Source organism: Labrus mixtus, chromosome 7 (genome assembly GCF_963584025.1).
Source record: "Labrus mixtus chromosome 7, fLabMix1.1, whole genome shotgun sequence".
Taxonomy (NCBI): Eukaryota; Metazoa; Chordata; class Actinopteri; order Labriformes; family Labridae; genus Labrus; species Labrus mixtus.
Genome location: NC_083618.1, coordinates 7,461,828 through 7,479,260, shown reverse-complemented (window position 1 = coordinate 7,479,260; position 17,433 = coordinate 7,461,828). Strand labels below are relative to the sequence as shown.

General features: G+C 39.2%; 2 protein-coding genes across 2 annotated transcripts; both read right to left on the bottom strand.

Annotated features, from left to right (window-relative positions):
- Nucleotides 1–474: 474 nt before the first annotated feature.
- Nucleotides 475–11,859, bottom strand: trpc4apa (transient receptor potential cation channel, subfamily C, member 4 associated protein a). The gene is made up of 18 exons (XM_061042443.1): nt 11,697–11,859; nt 9,669–9,797; nt 9,437–9,553; nt 9,196–9,253; nt 9,012–9,067; nt 8,778–8,906; nt 7,339–7,540; nt 7,061–7,246; nt 6,825–6,967; nt 6,583–6,714; nt 6,440–6,498; nt 6,170–6,355; nt 5,869–5,959; nt 5,449–5,589; nt 5,189–5,300; nt 4,907–5,019; nt 4,500–4,706; nt 475–1,490 (listed from the first exon to the last, which is right to left on the bottom strand). Exons 1-18 carry the CDS (start codon nt 11,820–11,822, stop codon nt 1,353–1,355), a joined length of 2,325 nt encoding a protein of 774 aa, XP_060898426.1. The 5' UTR covers nt 11,823–11,859; the 3' UTR covers nt 475–1,352.
- Nucleotides 11,860–11,943: 84 nt separating this feature from the next.
- Nucleotides 11,944–15,882, bottom strand: sla2a (Src like adaptor 2a). Its single transcript, XM_061042445.1, has 8 exons — nt 15,634–15,882; nt 15,050–15,155; nt 14,856–14,955; nt 14,123–14,209; nt 13,717–13,820; nt 13,323–13,469; nt 13,103–13,232; nt 11,944–12,544 (listed from the first exon to the last, which is right to left on the bottom strand). The coding sequence occupies exons 2-8, from the start codon at nt 15,120–15,122 to the stop codon at nt 12,421–12,423; spliced, it is 765 nt and encodes a 254-aa protein (XP_060898428.1). The 5' UTR covers nt 15,123–15,155; nt 15,634–15,882; the 3' UTR covers nt 11,944–12,420.
- Between the last annotated feature and the right edge of the window lie 1,551 nt (nt 15,883–17,433).

Here is a 17,433-nt window from a genome sequence, read left to right as displayed (position 1 = left end):
AGGTAGCTCATCCATTTGTACTTATCCCAGGTTGTGTCTGTTTATTTCGAGACACCAAAAATCTGTTAATGTCTGCATTTTCCATTTCCCCCAAACAGCTGCACATTCAGGCCATGGACAGGCAACAACACAGCCGTGCCAGCTGCATCTTCTTTATCTTTAGTAAAGATCGAGTGGTGCCATGCAAAAAGAGCCATCACATTAAACGATTGTCATTCTTAGCTTGTTGTCAAAGATTTTGAGAAGTAGCAGAAACCAGAGAAAGTCGTAAACCTTCAGTCCATCGCCGATGCTGCTGGGCAGAAGGCTACACACTGTTTGTGTGGCTGGAGCAAGGAAAGTAGTATCTTAACACTAGTGCCTGCATAGTTTATTCTTTCCTAAACCATCTCTTACAACATCAATACACTGTGTTACAAAGACCTTTTTAATCAACAAATGTGTTAAAATATAATAAACAATAAAAACAACACCACCTGTGCATCATTTATTCTACAGTTTATCCAGAGCTAAAAGCCATTTTTTTCAACAGGAAAAAGGTAAATCAAAAAATAACCTGGTAAAGAAAGGAGGCCCTGGGTGAACGTTCTGACACCACGACAGAGTGGATGGTTTCTGTTGAGGAGCCCTGTGTGATGGGGGGAAAAGTGTCATCCAACCCAAAAGTTATCCTAATGAGCCAAGTAGAGCCAGAAAGCACCGAACGTCATAGACCCACAGGAAGGTAAAATAAAAATGCTGTTCATTAAGACCCCTGGAGAAACTCCAAAACCACCAGTTCTATCAACCATCAGGTAAGGACTTGGATTGGCGTGGAGTCAGCCGAGAGTGTGTAGGTAGTGGGAGGTTGAGGCTGGCGACTCCTGGCAGCCCTGTGACGCATCAATGACCTTTGTCAGACTTACAGTTTAATCTGTGGTCAACAGGTGAAAAGACTCATTTTTCTAACATATACTTTGTTTAATCATACATATTTTTTTCCATAGAATTTTGTATAGGTTATATAAAAGGCTCTATTTAAAGTTCACCTACAGCAAACAACCAATGCAGGTGTGGTTCACAAGGTCCCATTATTGTCTTTTAAATGATGTGGCCAATCTGGGATGGGCATAAAGGCTTCTCCCTCCTCCTTTGAAGAAGAGCATGGCAATTTAGTGCGAATTACATCCCCTCATATCAGTGATGAAGGCCTCCATGCGAAGGTACCAACAGCAAACATGCGAGTCTTAACATCCAGAACACAGTCACAAAGTGCCTGGATGGCTCAGTGCAGTGGAGTCCTCGTCAGCTGTAGATGTCCATGCTCCCTGCCATCCTCTGCCCTGTCCTGCCCACAGTGGACCCACTGGATGTCAATCTTCTAGCAGGTCTCTGTCCAGATCCATAAAGGGCTCATCAATGTAGCTCGATATGGCACACAGAGAAGTCCTGTCTATGCCAAGCAGCACGGACACCGTCTCCTTCCAATAGCTGAAGGGGATACAGGAGCTCTGAAAAGGGAACCAGAAAGGGTTTAGAGCAGCTTGTATATATGGGCAATCAACCAATAAACTATGGGGGAATAACCTTGTGTTAACATGGATCGACGTCCACAGCAGTGTACACTGCACCTACTAACAGTATTACAAAGGTGGCGTATATAATATACTACAGCCAACACAGACTTTTTGCCCCTTTGGGCTGCAGAAAAAGTAAAAACAGAACATGTAACTCATTCTATAGACTGATCCGGGGAAAAAACGGAAGTTGACAAGCCGCCATTGCTGCGGAGGCCTCTCCTTTGTACAGCCGCAGGTTTGAATGTGAGCGGTCCTAAAAAGAGAAAATCTGTCTACTTTTAATATTATTTTTACTCTACCTTTTACAACGTTAAGTGCTTCAGAAAGAACCTGTGGAGTTTTACAGTTTACTAATTACTTTTTGGGAAAACTGCTGTTGCAGTTAACGGGAAGCAGCAGACTCTGAGATGCCACCGCAGTTATGGCAGCCACCACACGATGGCAGCGCCCACAAACCGTCCGTAGTAGGAAGCGGTCTAAAAAGTTACATTTTAAGCCAGCACAGATCAAAGTGAACAGCACATTTGAAGTTGTGTCATGGCCACCAAGAAAATGTTGCTGTGCTTTTAAAACTACATGTTGCTCTGTAGCTGCTTAATGCTCTCCTATGCTCTACAAGTTACCAACTTTATCTGTCTGTTTCTGGACTAGTAGCATAAAAGGATTTTCACAGAAAATATTTGCCTGCTGCTGATGAAAACAAACTTCAGAAATTAAAGTGGAAAGGGATTCTTGGCTGTTAAAAACAATGAGCAGAAAATTGATCTGTATAGCTGAGAGGCACTACAGAGTGACTGAAGCTGCTCCTACACAAAGACTGACTCAGCCACACTAATCTCAGCCATCCATAGATCCATTTTTTATGCACAAACCAAGACAGTTAAATAAAGTGGTTAACAATTTATATTTATGCCAACGGACCAACATACATTCCCAGTACTTTTAACATTGAACACAACCGCTTTTTCATTGTGCTACATGTATATTTGTCTTTTTAAGACCAATAACCATTTTAAATATTATAGTTACTACTTTGTAAATCCACAAACACAAGTGTTCAGTTGGGGTTAATCTATGCGTGAGCAATAAAAAAATGTATAAGACACTTTGTCTTTAAAAGTTCTTTGCTAAAAAGTTTTCACTTTTGATTTTTGCTATTATCTTATCTGTGAATCAGCTTAAAAAGCAAAAAAATAAAAGTCTTTGTATTCCCAGGCTCATATTCTACCGGTGATTACTATCACCTGATTGGTTGACTGATTGATTTCATACGTCTAAAAACACATTGCAACTCCCTACTGGCAGCTCTTCCTACATGCACTATCAAACCCTGCAGATGATCCAAAACGCATCAGCGCTACTGGTCTTCAAACTGCCCAAAAGAGCACACGTAACTCTGCTGTTCATATCCCTCTACTGGCTCCCAGTAACTGCTGACATTGTTGTCTCTGTGCACTGCCTGACATCGCGTGCATTTGATTGGACTTAAAGCTGTTTGCACTTACATGTACTGACGTTGTTTTCTCTTTTGTACTGTGTTCACTTTCTGTTTGCAATCTTTGCTGCTGTAACAATGTACATTTCCCCGTTGTGGGATAAATAAAGGATTATCTTATCTTATCTAGATCTTTGCTTGTCTGATCTGATGCATGTCAATGGTAATCAGTTCATTCCTCATTAGTAGCTCTATAAGCACCTGCAGGTGAAAATGGTAGACCATGAGCCTTCGAGCATGCATGTTGGTCAGTCCACACCCGACCACACGTAGCAACACAAACAAGCAGGCGCAAAAAGCAATCACACTACAACCATCGGTTTACCAGCATCAGGAAACTTAACATACAAAAGGTCAGTTAAGAAACCCGAAACCAGAAAAGAAAAATGGGTATCAGAATAACCAAATGGGCTTGAGTACACATAGAAACACCAGTTAATCATATGTTGATAAGAACTGCTTCTTTAAGTTCTTCTTGAAAGCTGAAAAAGAATGTGACATATTTGTTTTCCCCCCCTTCTAATTTTTGTCTTGGATGAGCTTTGACAACGTTAAAAATGTAACATACACACCCTTCATTTAGTGAATGTGTGTGTGCCTGTGCACTGGCTGCTCCAGCACATGTGTGAGTTAAAACAACAGACAGAGAACACTCATTTAGTAACTGTATCTTCAGCTCTTTGTAATGCAGATTGCTAAAGACTTAATGCTACAGACTATAGCAGGCTGTGAGATAACGTTGCTAACGTGAAGATTGTGGTTGTTGTCACCTGTAACCACCAGCAGATATGATGATATGTGTATGCATGATGAATGCAGACACGGTGCAAGTGAGAGGAGAAAAAGTTGAAGCAGTTTGATTCATGGTAACTAACTATATAACTTCACGAAACCGTTTTCTGTGTGAAAGTCTGCAAAAAATGTATTGAAATTTATTTGCTTGTTTTTACATTTGAACAGTGGATCCCAGCACTGAACACACTACTTAAACAATGCTCTCTTTTCACTGACAACATTAAATATACCTATATAAAGAATATTGTCTTACCCTATATCTCATTTGAAAGTACAGTTAATTAATGTATCTTAAAAACTTGATATATTGCCCTGCCCTAACAGGGATTAGGCAGTTTTATATTGGGATGATAAATTACACATTGATTCACGGATCACTTGTGGTACAAACTGTGGGGGGGGGGGGGGGGGTCGATCCTTTGCACCACTACTACAGTAGTTTGTGTTTAACTCCTTTTCCTGCACCAGCACTGATTGCAGGGTTGTAATAAAAAAAAGGAAATAATGAAATTTTGAGGGGTTTTTTCTTCTGTGGTATGATAACAGGTATCATAACAGATATTGTTTGATCGTTTGATAGTAGACTCTCATTCTAAGTAGGGTTAACATATTTACTCAGCTGTGTTGAGCATATAGTGGAAGCTACTCACATTCTCCAGACAGGTGCTGTCTTTGTCCTTGTTGAGGTAGTGGCGCTGCCAGAAGCGCAGTAGATTGTGGAAGTTGTTGAGCAGGCAGCCTGGGTACTTGTCAGCATACTCCTTCTCCCGCAGGGCATTGAGGTAGAAGGGCAATTTTGCCTTTCTTCTGGCCAACATCAAGATCACCAAACTGGTGTTTAAACAGCTCACATTCTCCTGCAGGAATAATGGGACAGGTTTAATACATAAAAGGAACAACTTTTTTTTACAGTGCATTGTACAATATCTGAAAAAATCTAAATCAGTGCCGACAATACTTAAAGGTTACATTCAAATGAAAGTTGTGAGTGCCTATTCCTAATACTTGAACTGTGAGTTTCTCCAAGACAATAAGACAACGTAAAAAATTAATAGACCTGTGTCAGAGTTTGTACGTTGATGATGTTGATCAGTCGGAAGAGAAAGGACAGCCTGTTCTCAACTCTGGCCATGTATGACAGCAGGCAGCACTCAGAAAGTACCTCCACCACTGGGACAAATACACAACAACAAATTAACACTTAATGATCTCTTACAGAAAAACCACTTCCATTTATATATGATTTTAAAACCCAAAACAAGAAATGATTCTAGGAAAGTCCTTTGGAATTTTTGTTGACCATCTAGCTTACATGTACAAATAGTCCATCCTTGTTTACCTTTAACATCTTCAGTCTGACTCTCAAAGCGGTCCAATGATAGGACAATGCAGCGTACCAGCATGTTAGAGTCCACCAGAGAACTGTTGATCTGTGTCAGGAAAGTCTGAAACTATGGAAGAAAAAAAAAAGAGAGATAAAATCATATCTTTACACACTTTTATTCATTCACCACATAAGTTGAGAAAATACTGTCAAATTGTATTCTTAAAGTCAGAAGAAATATTTTCATATTTTTAAAGCATATGTGTACAATCTACCTTCTCTGGAGTGTTGACATATTTGTTAAATCTTTTGAAGGCATCAATGTTGAACTTCATCAGCTCTCCAAGCAGATCAAAGTAGCTCTGTAAGACATCCCGAGATGTGCAGCCACTGTCTATGATACAGAATAGGATGTGCTGTTGAGGGAGAAGAGCAGCTGTTTAGTTTAGAAAATAAAAAAAAGAGGGCAGATCTGTGCAATACAGAATAACTTTGTGAATGATGACAAAAACAATCTTAGGGCCAGATCACACTGAGACGCGTCGTGCTCCCAAAAACACCTGAGCAAATCTGGTAGGATCAGCTGGGAGCGCCAGTGGGGCGAGGCTGCATGAGCATATGGGTGACCATATAAAATAAGGAAAATTGATTTGCACGCACATCTTAGTGATCAGGTCCTTAGGCTGTACTTTTACCTCTAGTAGTCCTCTCTTCAGAAGGAACATTTGGTCTGCATAGGAAGTGGCTCCACGAAGAAAACTTTCCACTGCCCTCGCCTGCCAGAACCTACAAACACAGAGAAAGCTTCAGCAAAGCTATAACAATCTGAACTTCAACGACAAATCTTCAGAAATCTTTTTTTTTTTTTTTTTTTTTTTTTTTTTTATGAAAGCAAGTGCTTTGCCTCACTTTGGGGTATATAGATGTCTTCAAGAGTTAAATAAATATCAATATCTTCATCACTTGCATGTAATCTTTGCCCTATGTGAAGCTGACCTGAAGGATGAGTCTGGTGGCTCCCTCTTCATGACAGTGAGGATGCGTGTGAGGAGTCCCTTCTTCCCGTCACACACCAGAGTTCTGTCTGTGTTTACCAAAGCTTCCACCTCAGGGATGTTGGCCTTCATAGAAATGGCACTGAGTTCATTCAGCTCCTGGCTATTCAGCAGGAGATATTTGTTCCTGAAAAACAGGCGCAAACATGTCAAAAAGCATAACTTAAGAAGAGAGGTCACGTCAAAGGTAACTCAATCTAGAGTCACTTACTCATGATGATCGCTGAAACTCTGAAGTAGCCTAAGGAACTGGATTTTAAAGGATATTTCCTGCAAACAGATATTGAGTAGTTGAAAAAAAAGTTAAATTGAATAATCAAGAGCTAGTTTCCTATGAGGGTTAAAAGTACATACTGGACTACAGTCACAGTTCTCGTTCTGGCCATGCACCACATGATTTGAAGCGGTGTACTTCCTCCAGATAAGCTTGTCGAACAGGTTATTCAGCCCGGGGATAAGACGGAACTCCGCAAGCATCTTGTGGACCTGTCCGGAGACACAATGTAGGAGTCTGTAAAATCTGTATTTTAAGTCTGCTGGGAGCTAACATTGCACCTTACATCTCAAGAAAAGGCATGGCGTGTGCTCATAAGTACCTGGTTTCTCTGTCGCCCCATAAGAAGGACACAAAGCACATACAGCACTTCCACTTTATACATGATCTCATGGACAATCTTCATGGACTGGGGCAGTCGATGTCTCAGAGGACTGGTGGCAAGGGAACTCTCATCAGATGACTCTGAAGGAAAGGGGGACAAAGCTATCTCAACTGAAAAGTTCATAAGATTCCAGCAGTATGAGGAAACAGCAGCTAGATTGACTGTTGTCTCACCTGTACTGCTTTGTTCAGGCTCCTCTGTTGCCATCTGCATGAGGGCGTCCAGGACCAGAGCGTTGTCTAGCCAGGTGTACCAGTCCTCCAGCTCCTGCAGGAAGTTAGCTCCTGTGGCCTCGGACACTTTCCTAGTGGCCAGCTTGCACAGCCGCTCAATGAAGCCGGGGATGTTCAGAAGGGTTACTATGGAAACAATAATGATTATAGCAATAGTTTAAAACTTATAAATGGCAGAAATGTGTCAGTTTGACCTCTGTATCCAGAAAACAACCTACCCTGGTTGACCTCTGCCCGTGAGGGGCTAGCATTGCGTTTCTGCTGGGCATTTTTAGCCAGCAGGGTGTGCTTGTCATCGTTTCCCACATCAGGTTCTGAGATGGTAACCGATAGGATGCGGCAAAAGTTGGCTAGTTGTTGCTGGTCAAAGCTTTGGACCAGGCCTGACAGATTGGGGATGCCATCCAACTGAATCATTTCCTGAAAAATGCAAACATATGAAACGTTAACAAGCTAGAGGCACACACTAAACAGTAGAGAGGATATTTTCCTGACGCTTTTAGAAGTAAAAAAAAAAAAACACACTTCCTGAACTTAAAAATTGTGTCAGTTGGATGTGATTTGTGGTTCATACAGGTCATCCCATTAAAAGTGTTTAAAAAGACAGCAGTGTAGTTTTTCTTGTGTTTTGTAAAATAACACTTGTGCATTTAATTTATCATGAAATCAAGTTTTTATTGATTTACTGACAGAAGGTAAAAAGATAATTTATATATAAAATAAAACAACACTGTAGATTTAGAGTCAATCTTTTCCACTTTGAAAATCTTTTTTTCAATTTACCACAACTGTTTCCTTAAAAAAAAGTTTTCAAACAAAGGTTACTGTCATATTGTCGCAGTTATTATGTCATATGTTGCAACTTAAAATATATATGAAATTAAAATGCTGCTAAAATCATTGCAGATAACAGAAGATATTGTGCAAAGCAATCTAAAACAGGAAGTGCTTTGCACCCCAAAATTCAATTGAGATTCTCTCTCTTTGAGGTAGGGAGTCTGCATCACAACAACCTTTTCTAAGTTACAAAATGACTTTATATATCATAACTATTAATACAAGAGGATAAGTCATACTACTTATAGTTGTCTTGGCCATCAACCAACTTAACAAGAACTAAAAGAAAAATTAGAAAAGCATCCCTTTTTTCGTACGAGATAACTTGAGTTATTTTCCAGATAACAACTTGTTATCGAAGGACGGTTGCACAGTGTGTCTGGGAGACCTTCCCATGCAGGACTTACAATGTCTTCATAACAGAATTTGACCATGAATTATGCATCTGCACTCAGCCGACCGACTAAGATGTCTGTCAATTTGAAAGATAACGTCTTGAAGCCCTTTACTCTCTAAGCACAATACAGGCAGTGAAGGACTATTATTATAGTATATGAAAGCTGCCTCCTGAACCTATGCCTTACATCACACTAGTCGCAGATGCTTTCTGTTCAATGTTAGGACTTTCAGACTCTCTTATGCCTCCAGGGTCCAAAATGCGAGCTGTCATGCTACAGCACGGTATGAAGCAACTTTGCCTAGTCCGAGTACACCCTTAGGAGAATTCATTTTGCTTACCATAAGAAACAACAGGAGTCAAAGGGCCATAAACACTGTTAACATGCTGTTGTTGAGCATTTAATGTAAGCAAAACCCTGACCTTTTTGACTCCCAGAATATCTTCAATAAGTGTAGCTGTCTGCAGGAAGGTCTTCTTGTTTGTCATCAGGGTGAAGAGAAACAGGACAAAGTCATCCCTTGCTGCTAGACTCTTTGTGACGCCCTCGGTCTAAATTTAAAGAGAAAGCATAAAGCTTATTTAAAACATGCTCATACCAACCTGTGCAGACAACATAATCTCTATGGTATCTACAAAATGTAGGTGGACGCTTACACATATACAACAGTTGTAGAGAACACTAAGGCAGTCTTTGACCAAGTCATCATTCACTGAAACAGAAACACAGAAGTTAGTTTATTGCAAGAACATTTGATCAACTTACAACTTTACATTGTCATGTAAAACATGTTAACTTCCAGATAAAAGCAGACATCGATATGATATGAGTACCACTTACTTTTGGGTTTCTTCTTCTGCATAGTTAATGTGGGTCTCATTAAGATCTCCACAAGCAGCTGAAGAACACAGGACAAAAATACTCATTTGAAAATACAGCTACAAGAACCGTGTTAGTTGAGAAAAAAACTGTCTCGTCAAGAATTGAAATACATGACAACTAATTCAGCAGAGGTCAAAAGCTTTAATGTCTGTGGGGCAGATAATTAGAGAGCATCAAGCACTAGAAATGTCAAACGTACATCGACTCCACCGAAGAGGTCAAAGGTATGTGTGTTGGGAAAGGTGGATTCCTGAGCAGTCTTCCTGTCCTCTGTGACAAAAGACATGGCCTCCATGGAGAGCTGGGATGATAATACCTGACAGAAACCATTGTCCAGATGTAATTTACATCACTCAGATTCCAAAGACAAACACTTAGCAACAAGTGGCTACGACAATTACTATCTCATTGTTGGAAGGACTAGTGGTTACCTTAAGAAAGCTGTGGGCATGGGAGAGGTCACTGTTTGGATGGCTGCTCTCATAGAGCTTCTGCAGCAGAGGAGGGATGCCATGCCACTTCGCCCGTTTATCTCTCTCCTGAAGTAGACCTACTGGGAGCTATGACACAAAAACAGAGGCAAATAAGTACATTATGAAAAACATACTATGTAGGTGTAAAAATGTTTGCGTTTGGGTGTACACTCTATACAGTGTGTCCATTTTTGATTGCACTGGTGGATGCCAAGCCTATTAGCATACCACATCTAAAGAAAGTCTGTATTATTCACATGCACATTAACAAAATGTACGCTGAAGGATGTATGCCCTTTATGATCCGGCCTATATTGTCAATAAAATTGAGATTTTTAATCACATACTGTGTATGAAAACCTCTTCTCAGATAACCATCCTTTTAAAAAAAAATGTTTTAAAAGTAACTATAAGGCTCCAGACACCAAGAAGGTTGTAAGCTTTCTTTATTAAAAGGAACAAGCCATCTTTCTATTTCTATAGAACTGTCCAATGTTAAAATAAACCTTTTCCTTCTAATACAAGTCAACGGCCACCCAACTGGCTCTTAAGTTTATTGTGAAGCCCTGGACATGTATGCTCGAGAGAAGAAGATTACACCAAGTTAGCTATGAATCTTTTCTTTTCAGATACTGTATAATCATCATAAGCTGAGGAATCAGAGATATAAATAACATCCCATTAAAATACTACTAAAATCAATTCATTAAAAAAGTGTTTAGAACCACAGCTTGTGACAGCTTTTTCTTTTCAAGATGCTGCTTAAGACCTTATTATTTACAGTCTATGCTTAAGACACACCTCTTTGTGTTGACTTTAAATACAAGTTGAGTTTGACATTTTGAAATGTTATTATGCTCCTATTTATGTTATTTATTGTCATTTATTGTTTTGTTTTATATTGCTCTTTTTGTTTAGATTCATCCTTCTATATTTATATATTTGTTTACCTGTACAGAACTTTAGTCAACTGAGGTTGTTTTAAACGTGCTCTAGGAACAAACTTTGACTTGACAGTGAGAATTAAAATCCCCTCTTATAATTCAAATGCATCTTGATGTAACCAGGTTAACAATGTCAGAAGGATTGTGTGTCAACAATGGTCTCATATCCAGGTAACAAACTGTGTTGCAAAGATAACAGTACATAACTTTCTTGTGGGGTGTTTTTGTGTTCACAATCAGCAACTTTTAACACATCTACTAATACCCACTTTTTAGAAAACCCTCCTGGATGCAGATATAATGTTGTAATTTGCCATATGGTTAGATTAAGTGCTCCACCTCTGATCAGTGTAATAATCACAAAAATAGACCGAATAATATTTTCTCCAAAGTAACATATATTCTTTAAATGTTTTTCTGTTGAAGGAAATAAAACTAAAGTAGCTACCATTACCTCCAAACAGCTGTTGTGGTGTTTCCATTTAAGGAAACGATAGTTATTGTGGTTTGACTGACGTTACGTAATCACCTGAGCTGTTCAGCTTAGCCAGCTAGCTGACGCTGCTAACACAGGCTAGTTTATACCGTTTATAAGATGACAAAGGCGCCCTAAATATTAAAACACAGACTCTCTAGTAATTTGTAACCCACATGTTGGATGCAAACAACAATATCCATCAAACTTTCAGTGCACAGCTCTGTTAACCTGGCCTACAATGCTAAGCTACAGTGGGGCTAACAACAAAAGACCTATTTAAAGCGGAGCTTGCTTCATACACTTTGTGCAGAGCTAAGGCTTTTTGTCCTCACATTGACCATATTATGTTATCCCAAATCAACCGTTTCCAAGTGTAAAGTCTTGGCTTTAAATGTAGACCATTAGGCTGAAGCTAACTGTGCTGTTAAGGCTGACGGGGTCATGTCGAGATCCGTCCCCATGAAAACGTCTTCATTTCAGGCTAGATGCCGAGCGCAAGTCCCGGGTCTCAGGCGACCAACTTTCTAATGTTTTAACTCTCATTTCATGCATTGTATCTCTTACCTCTGTTCCTCGACTAAACCCCTGGCCGGTAATTTTACTAGCCGTAAACTTTGAAATGATATTGCTGTTGCCATTTCTTCGTTTTCCTCCAATACAAGGGGAATCGGACCCCAAAAGCGTCGCCATTATTTCTTCTTCCTGAACTGAACTGTTCGGGCAGGAAGTGGAAGAAGGCTTTGATGAATAGTTGGAGGTAAATAAGCGGCATCTACTGGTAGTGATGCTGAATTTATGTGGCTTCACTTCATTAACTTTCTCTTGTTTATTAATCTTACTGCTTAAGCACAAGACACAAGCGTTTGTACGTAGTTATATTGGCACATGTTGCTCATTAACATATTTATTGGATTCCAATAATAACAACAACCATGACAACACTCACATAACAATATAGTTCACATGGGCTATTTTGCAATGTATGTACATGAAAGGTAATACATTAAAATACATTCTTTTTTTGAAAGCAACTGCAACCAATGTTTCACTGACTTTCAATTTCTTTTTAAGGGACAAACACTTTCTGCAGACAAATTGTGTGTCATAACTTAAAACATTGTAGTGTCTAAGCCCTTCAGTCACTTCATACTTTTGAGTCTATTTGGGCGTGTTGTCGACCTCTTCCAGTGGTTTTGTCCAAGCTGCAGATAAGACCGGACAGTATATTACTGATTCCTTATCTAAGTTCATTCTCTGAGAATTAGAGAAAAAAATATCTGCTGTTTCCTCAAGTGTCCCAGCTATGATCTTGACCTTCTGTCATTTGGAGGTAGGAGGAGATGGCCTCTCTCAGCCCCTCGCTCACCAAAGAGTTGTCTGACTCTGTTCTTTTTCTCCGGAAGATCATTGACCTGGGAAGGGACAGCAAAGGATTTCCAAAAAAATGTTAAATTGATTGATTGTAAAGTTGAAAATGTTCCCATTTTACCATCGACACAATGTAACATATCCTGTTTGAAGGAATACATCTAACAGGCCTGCAAACATGTGCAGAATTTGTCCCTGTTGCCCTGTTAGCTAATTATCATCTTTCAAATTTACATTTTCTAGTAGGCCTATTTATCAATACCAGAGGTAATTTAAACATCTCACTTAACACTCACACAACTTTGCATATTAGTACGACACAACCACTCCTTTATTTGTAGGTATATTTGTGTTGCATGCCTAATTTTCAGTTAAGGTCAGCACTACATCACTAATTACACAACGCTAAATCAACATATTTTTGATACAAAGTCACCCAAAACTGAAAATGATTAGCCCCCCCAAAATTTTATAAATAAAAAAACAGTTTGTTTAATCATCTGGTGGCCAGCAGGTGCCCTTTCTCTGATGAAGAGTAGGCAATAGAGTGACATCTTGTGGCAGTTATCAGAACAAGTACTGTTAGAAAGAGTCTGCCACACCTGCTAATGTCCTTCCAGTTGAACGTAGGCATCCTGATAGCTGTGGGAACAGGCCTGGCCTCTCTAGCATTGTCGAAACCCTTGATGAAGCACGGTCCAGAGAGCCGACAGCACAGTCCATCTTCACACTCTGGGGGGAGTGGAAACATTTCATATGACTCTTTGAGGTTTGTCTCTATTTTGTTAAGACACTGGAATCAAAGCCCCAGTAGGTACTAACCTGAATAGTGCTCCACTAGATGTTGCAGGGATGGAAAAGTGAGTCTTGGAGATATGTAGAACCAGCCATTTTGGAGGTTTGAAATGCGGTAGTGTTTTACACAGTCCGAAGAGTTGGTCCTCCTCAGGACAGACAGTGAGTAACCATCTGAAATATATATGAATGCTGCAGTTATTGGCTATTGGCTCTTGATTCTGAACTCTGCAGATCATTCATTCCAGCACTGATTCATATTCCCATATTTCATTGAGTAAAATAATCTAGATTTCAAATCAAGCCATTAAAACAAACTGTGAAAGAGACACCATCATTTGTTACGTTGAGGCTACAGGTTGGTTTTATGTTTTTTTATCATGTGACTCACAAAGGAGACAGACAAAAAAAAAAATCAAACCTGTGTTTGTCTCTGACTCTCTGATCAAAAAGGCTCCACTCAGGTTTTGAGGCTGCATAAGCAGCTCTACTGCTTTGTTCCTGCTGATGCCTGTGAACAGCCACCTGCAATAGAGAAGACACATTGGAATAGTAAAACAGTGTTTTTGTACTGACAGCTTTTATTTTGTTGGAAAATGAACAATGGAACAACATGAGAGGAGGACTGAAACCTTTACTGGCAGAGACGAATGTCACGTCACTGGAGAGAACAGAAGTAATGTTCCAAGCATAGAGATCACCTACAGACTCCTCCTATCTGACAGGGACCCCCTCTCATTTCACGTCTGAACTACTCCTCTGCTTTTCTTTTTTCTCACACAGTGATGAGAGGCTTCTCAAAACGTGTTCCTATGACGGTTGATTACCTGCATGTCACCTTGGCGGTGTAACAGGTGGGAATGTTGCTCTCAATGCCTGTGGTAGAGGATCTCACCATCATAAAATCACCATCCCTGTTGGTGAAAATACACAGTCATGGAAAATTATTTGTTTAGATAAAAACTTGGGCTGTCAGAATTAACTAGTTCTGAGTGTAGGTCTGAAATGATTGAATAATTGTTTTTAATCGCCATTAATTGCATGCTCTTTTGTCCCTATAGGCGCACAGTGTAAAGCCTCCACTGTCTTCCTGAAGTCACAGTGATGGAAAACAAAAAACACTGTGGCATATTTGAATGTCTCAATTCACTTTAAAAACGTCTTAACAGCTCAGTTGATGAGTCAAAAGTCATTAACACCTTCTGAGAGAAAATATTTAACCTTTTCTCTGTCCCTTTTAGTTGTTTTCATAAATGTTTTTCTCCTCTTCTGTGGTTAAGTTAATGTATTCACCTTTAATCAACTAGAAGGTCCCTCACTTTATTTCAAAATAAAAGCATGGTTGAATTGAAACAGCAGGTAAAATACTCTTAGTTTAAGATAATCCAAATAAAGCCTAACAATTTTATTTTTGAATGCAAAGTAATTGCAAAGGATTTCAAACATGCGATTAAAAATGCGATACATCACAATTAACTATTGGAAATGTTGTGATTAATCGTGATTACAAATTTGTATCTATTGGCAGCCTAAATAAAAACGTTGGAGAAAGTTTTGTACTGTGATATGATGGTCAGTCGCTCCCCAAAGCACATGGTGAATTCTGTCTGTCCAAAGGATGTGTAGTTACAGAGGGATACAATCATGCTCTCATGGATGGCTGCAGAAAGAAGGAGAGAGGTGAATATCACCTAAATTCAGTTTGTTGAATTCTTCTTATTTATTTTTGCTTGTTTAAACAGGGTAAAGTTTACCTTGTGATAAAGATTCAGGTGTATTTTCTAACACTGTCAGGTTAGATTGACATCTGATGGGGCAGATCCCCATCTTCTTTGGCTTTTTCCCGATGTGAGTTTCCTCCTGTGGCAAGAGATAAGGAGCTTAGATAGAAAATTGTCTGTCTTCAGTAACCCGTCACATGTTGAATTCAATTAATTGCAAAGAATCAAATTATGGCAGCTTTCAATAAAAACTGCAAGCAGCTACCACAATGTATCTAGTAACCAGGAAACAACACCTATATGACACAGGAAGGCGCCTAACCACAACAAGAGGCATTTATATCCTGTGATACATTTCCAACAAACATGTTGATTGATATTCAACAATACATAAGAGTGATTGTGTCAAAATAAGGAAGAAGCTATTTATTCTTATATTGCAGAATATGTTTTGTACAAGCAGCAACACATTAATGAAACATCTAAAATAATCTGAACAAATATTAACCACAAACTGATTTCCCCATTCATCTGCAATACATGTTTCCTGAGTAAAATTCATTGACATTTAATCAATTACAAGTAACTAGTTGACATGAAGAAGAAAGAAAACTCACCTTGTTTAACCTCAGTTTAAAAAGATGTCGGAGCAGAAATTGTATTCTGCACAAGAAGAGAGGCAGATCCTCTTCAGATCGACTCGTAAACTTTAACTGGATTAAAAGAGGAGCTGCTTGTCTGTCTCCAGCTCACACACATACACATGGAAGCCTGTTGTACATGTGCAAGCTCAGGTTCCCACTCTGTTGATCAATCATGTCATGTCTGTGAACTGTGTCAGAAAGACCAAGGTGTTTTTGCAGCTGTTTTTTGTGAGGATGGGGGCTGACTGAAGAGACGTGGTTTCCTGCAAGGTGTGTCATGCTGCTGCAGCTTCCTGTGACGTTCAACACTTTGACATCCTGACTTATTGCAGTTTGCGTTGACCTCTATGATGCAGAATGAGTTGTGGGTCACCATGAGCAGAATTTACATACAACACATTTGTTCACCTGGTGGTGTAATGTGGTGGGTTGAAGCAGGGAGCTTTTGTAAGTCCAGTAGTTACTGCTCACCCTTTATATATATATATATATATATATATAAATAAATAACTTTGTTCTCTGGATTTTGCAGCTGAACCGTGATGTTTGTTAATGAAAAACCTTCCTCCTGACACATTTATCTTGTTAGTCCAGTGCTCCCATTACACTCACTTATTGATATTTAAATGATGTCTCACATCAGATAATGGTAAAAGCTTGGGTGGAACATGATAAAAGTTCCTCTGCCAGCCTACTCCTGCTCTAATTCATCAGCAGTCAAAAGTTCATCCATCATGCTGATATTGCAATGTCTTTTAACAAGAAGAGACGTCATTTGGTTGTAAAAAAGAAAGTAAAAAAAGGGAACACTTTCTATTTTAGGTTGAAGTGTTTTTGTGGAAACTGCACTGCCTGAAGATAAACATAATTCATTTTGTACATCAGTGATGGTAGAGCTGGTTTCAGACATTCACATCACAGATAATGACAACACACTGATAACCGTTTTTTTCTTGTTCCAGTCTTTAATCAGATTCACTGTGAGCTTCTACAGCGGCAAACTACTCTACCACATATGGAAATAATAAAGAGTATCTTTGCCGCAACAGGACAGATATATCTGCTGTAATCACTGAGAACTGCAAGTTAACTGTGTGGAAAGAACATTTTATCAAAGATAGAACGCTAACATGCCAAAGAGGGAAATCTTTTTCAGATGTTAATTTTAAGTAGGTCCACTAAATGATGCACATTCCCTATTTATAAATGTACTCTGCAACTAAAAATGGATTGGAATAAAATACAACAGCTAATAAGAGCATCATCTTCCAATGTTAGATCAACCACTCTTACATATTAAGTCAGAAGTTATGACACAGCCTTTACAGAGTTTTGCATTAGACTGTACAGATGTTGTAATTTGTGAGAGATTCTTTTCTGTCATCAACTTTAGTAAATTGTCGAGCAGCACTATAGAGAATCCAGCATAGTTGAAGAAGTGTCAGTGAGTGATATAAAAATCAGATCAAATGTTGCATTAAACTATGCAATAAAACTATGAATCTGAAGTCAGTCATCTCATCTCATTTGCACTGCAGCTGATACTTGTTTTTTCAGTTGTGTGCTGAATAAAGACTGGCTTATCTGTGACAACTGAATTGTTAAAAATAAGAACAAGTGTGGTTGGAAACTAACTCACCTCAGTCACCGCACTTTTCCACTGACAGAAGAGGAAAAGTACAAGCACTCTTAGCACTGCAGACATTCAGTTCTTTCTCTTTATTTCATTCAAATGACTGCACCACACCTGTTATTTACGTGCAAAAATTTTAG

Excerpts from the sequence above, each read along its gene's own strand:
- sla2a (XM_061042445.1), bottom strand. The coding sequence starts at position 15,122 with ATGGGGATCTGCCCCATCAGATGTCAATCTAACCTGACAGTGTTAGAA. Across the intron at positions 14,210-14,855 it reads CGACTGACCATCATATCACA|GGATGGTGATTTTATGATGG; the intron begins GTACAAAACTTT and ends TTTCACCAACAG. Across the intron at positions 13,470-13,716 it reads AGAGTCAGAGACAAACACAG|ATGGTTACTCACTGTCTGTC; the intron begins GTTTGATTTTTT and ends TATATATTTCAG.
- trpc4apa (XM_061042443.1), bottom strand. The coding sequence starts at position 11,822 with ATGGCGACGCTTTTGGGGTCCGATTCCCCTTGTATTGGAGGAAAACGA. Across the intron at positions 9,554-9,668 it reads ATGCCCACAGCTTTCTTAAG|GTATTATCATCCCAGCTCTC; the intron begins GTAACCACTAGT and ends GGTTTCTGTCAG. Across the intron at positions 8,907-9,011 it reads TCTACAACTGTTGTATATGT|ACCGAGGGCGTCACAAAGAG; the intron begins GTAAGCGTCCAC and ends CTTTAAATTTAG.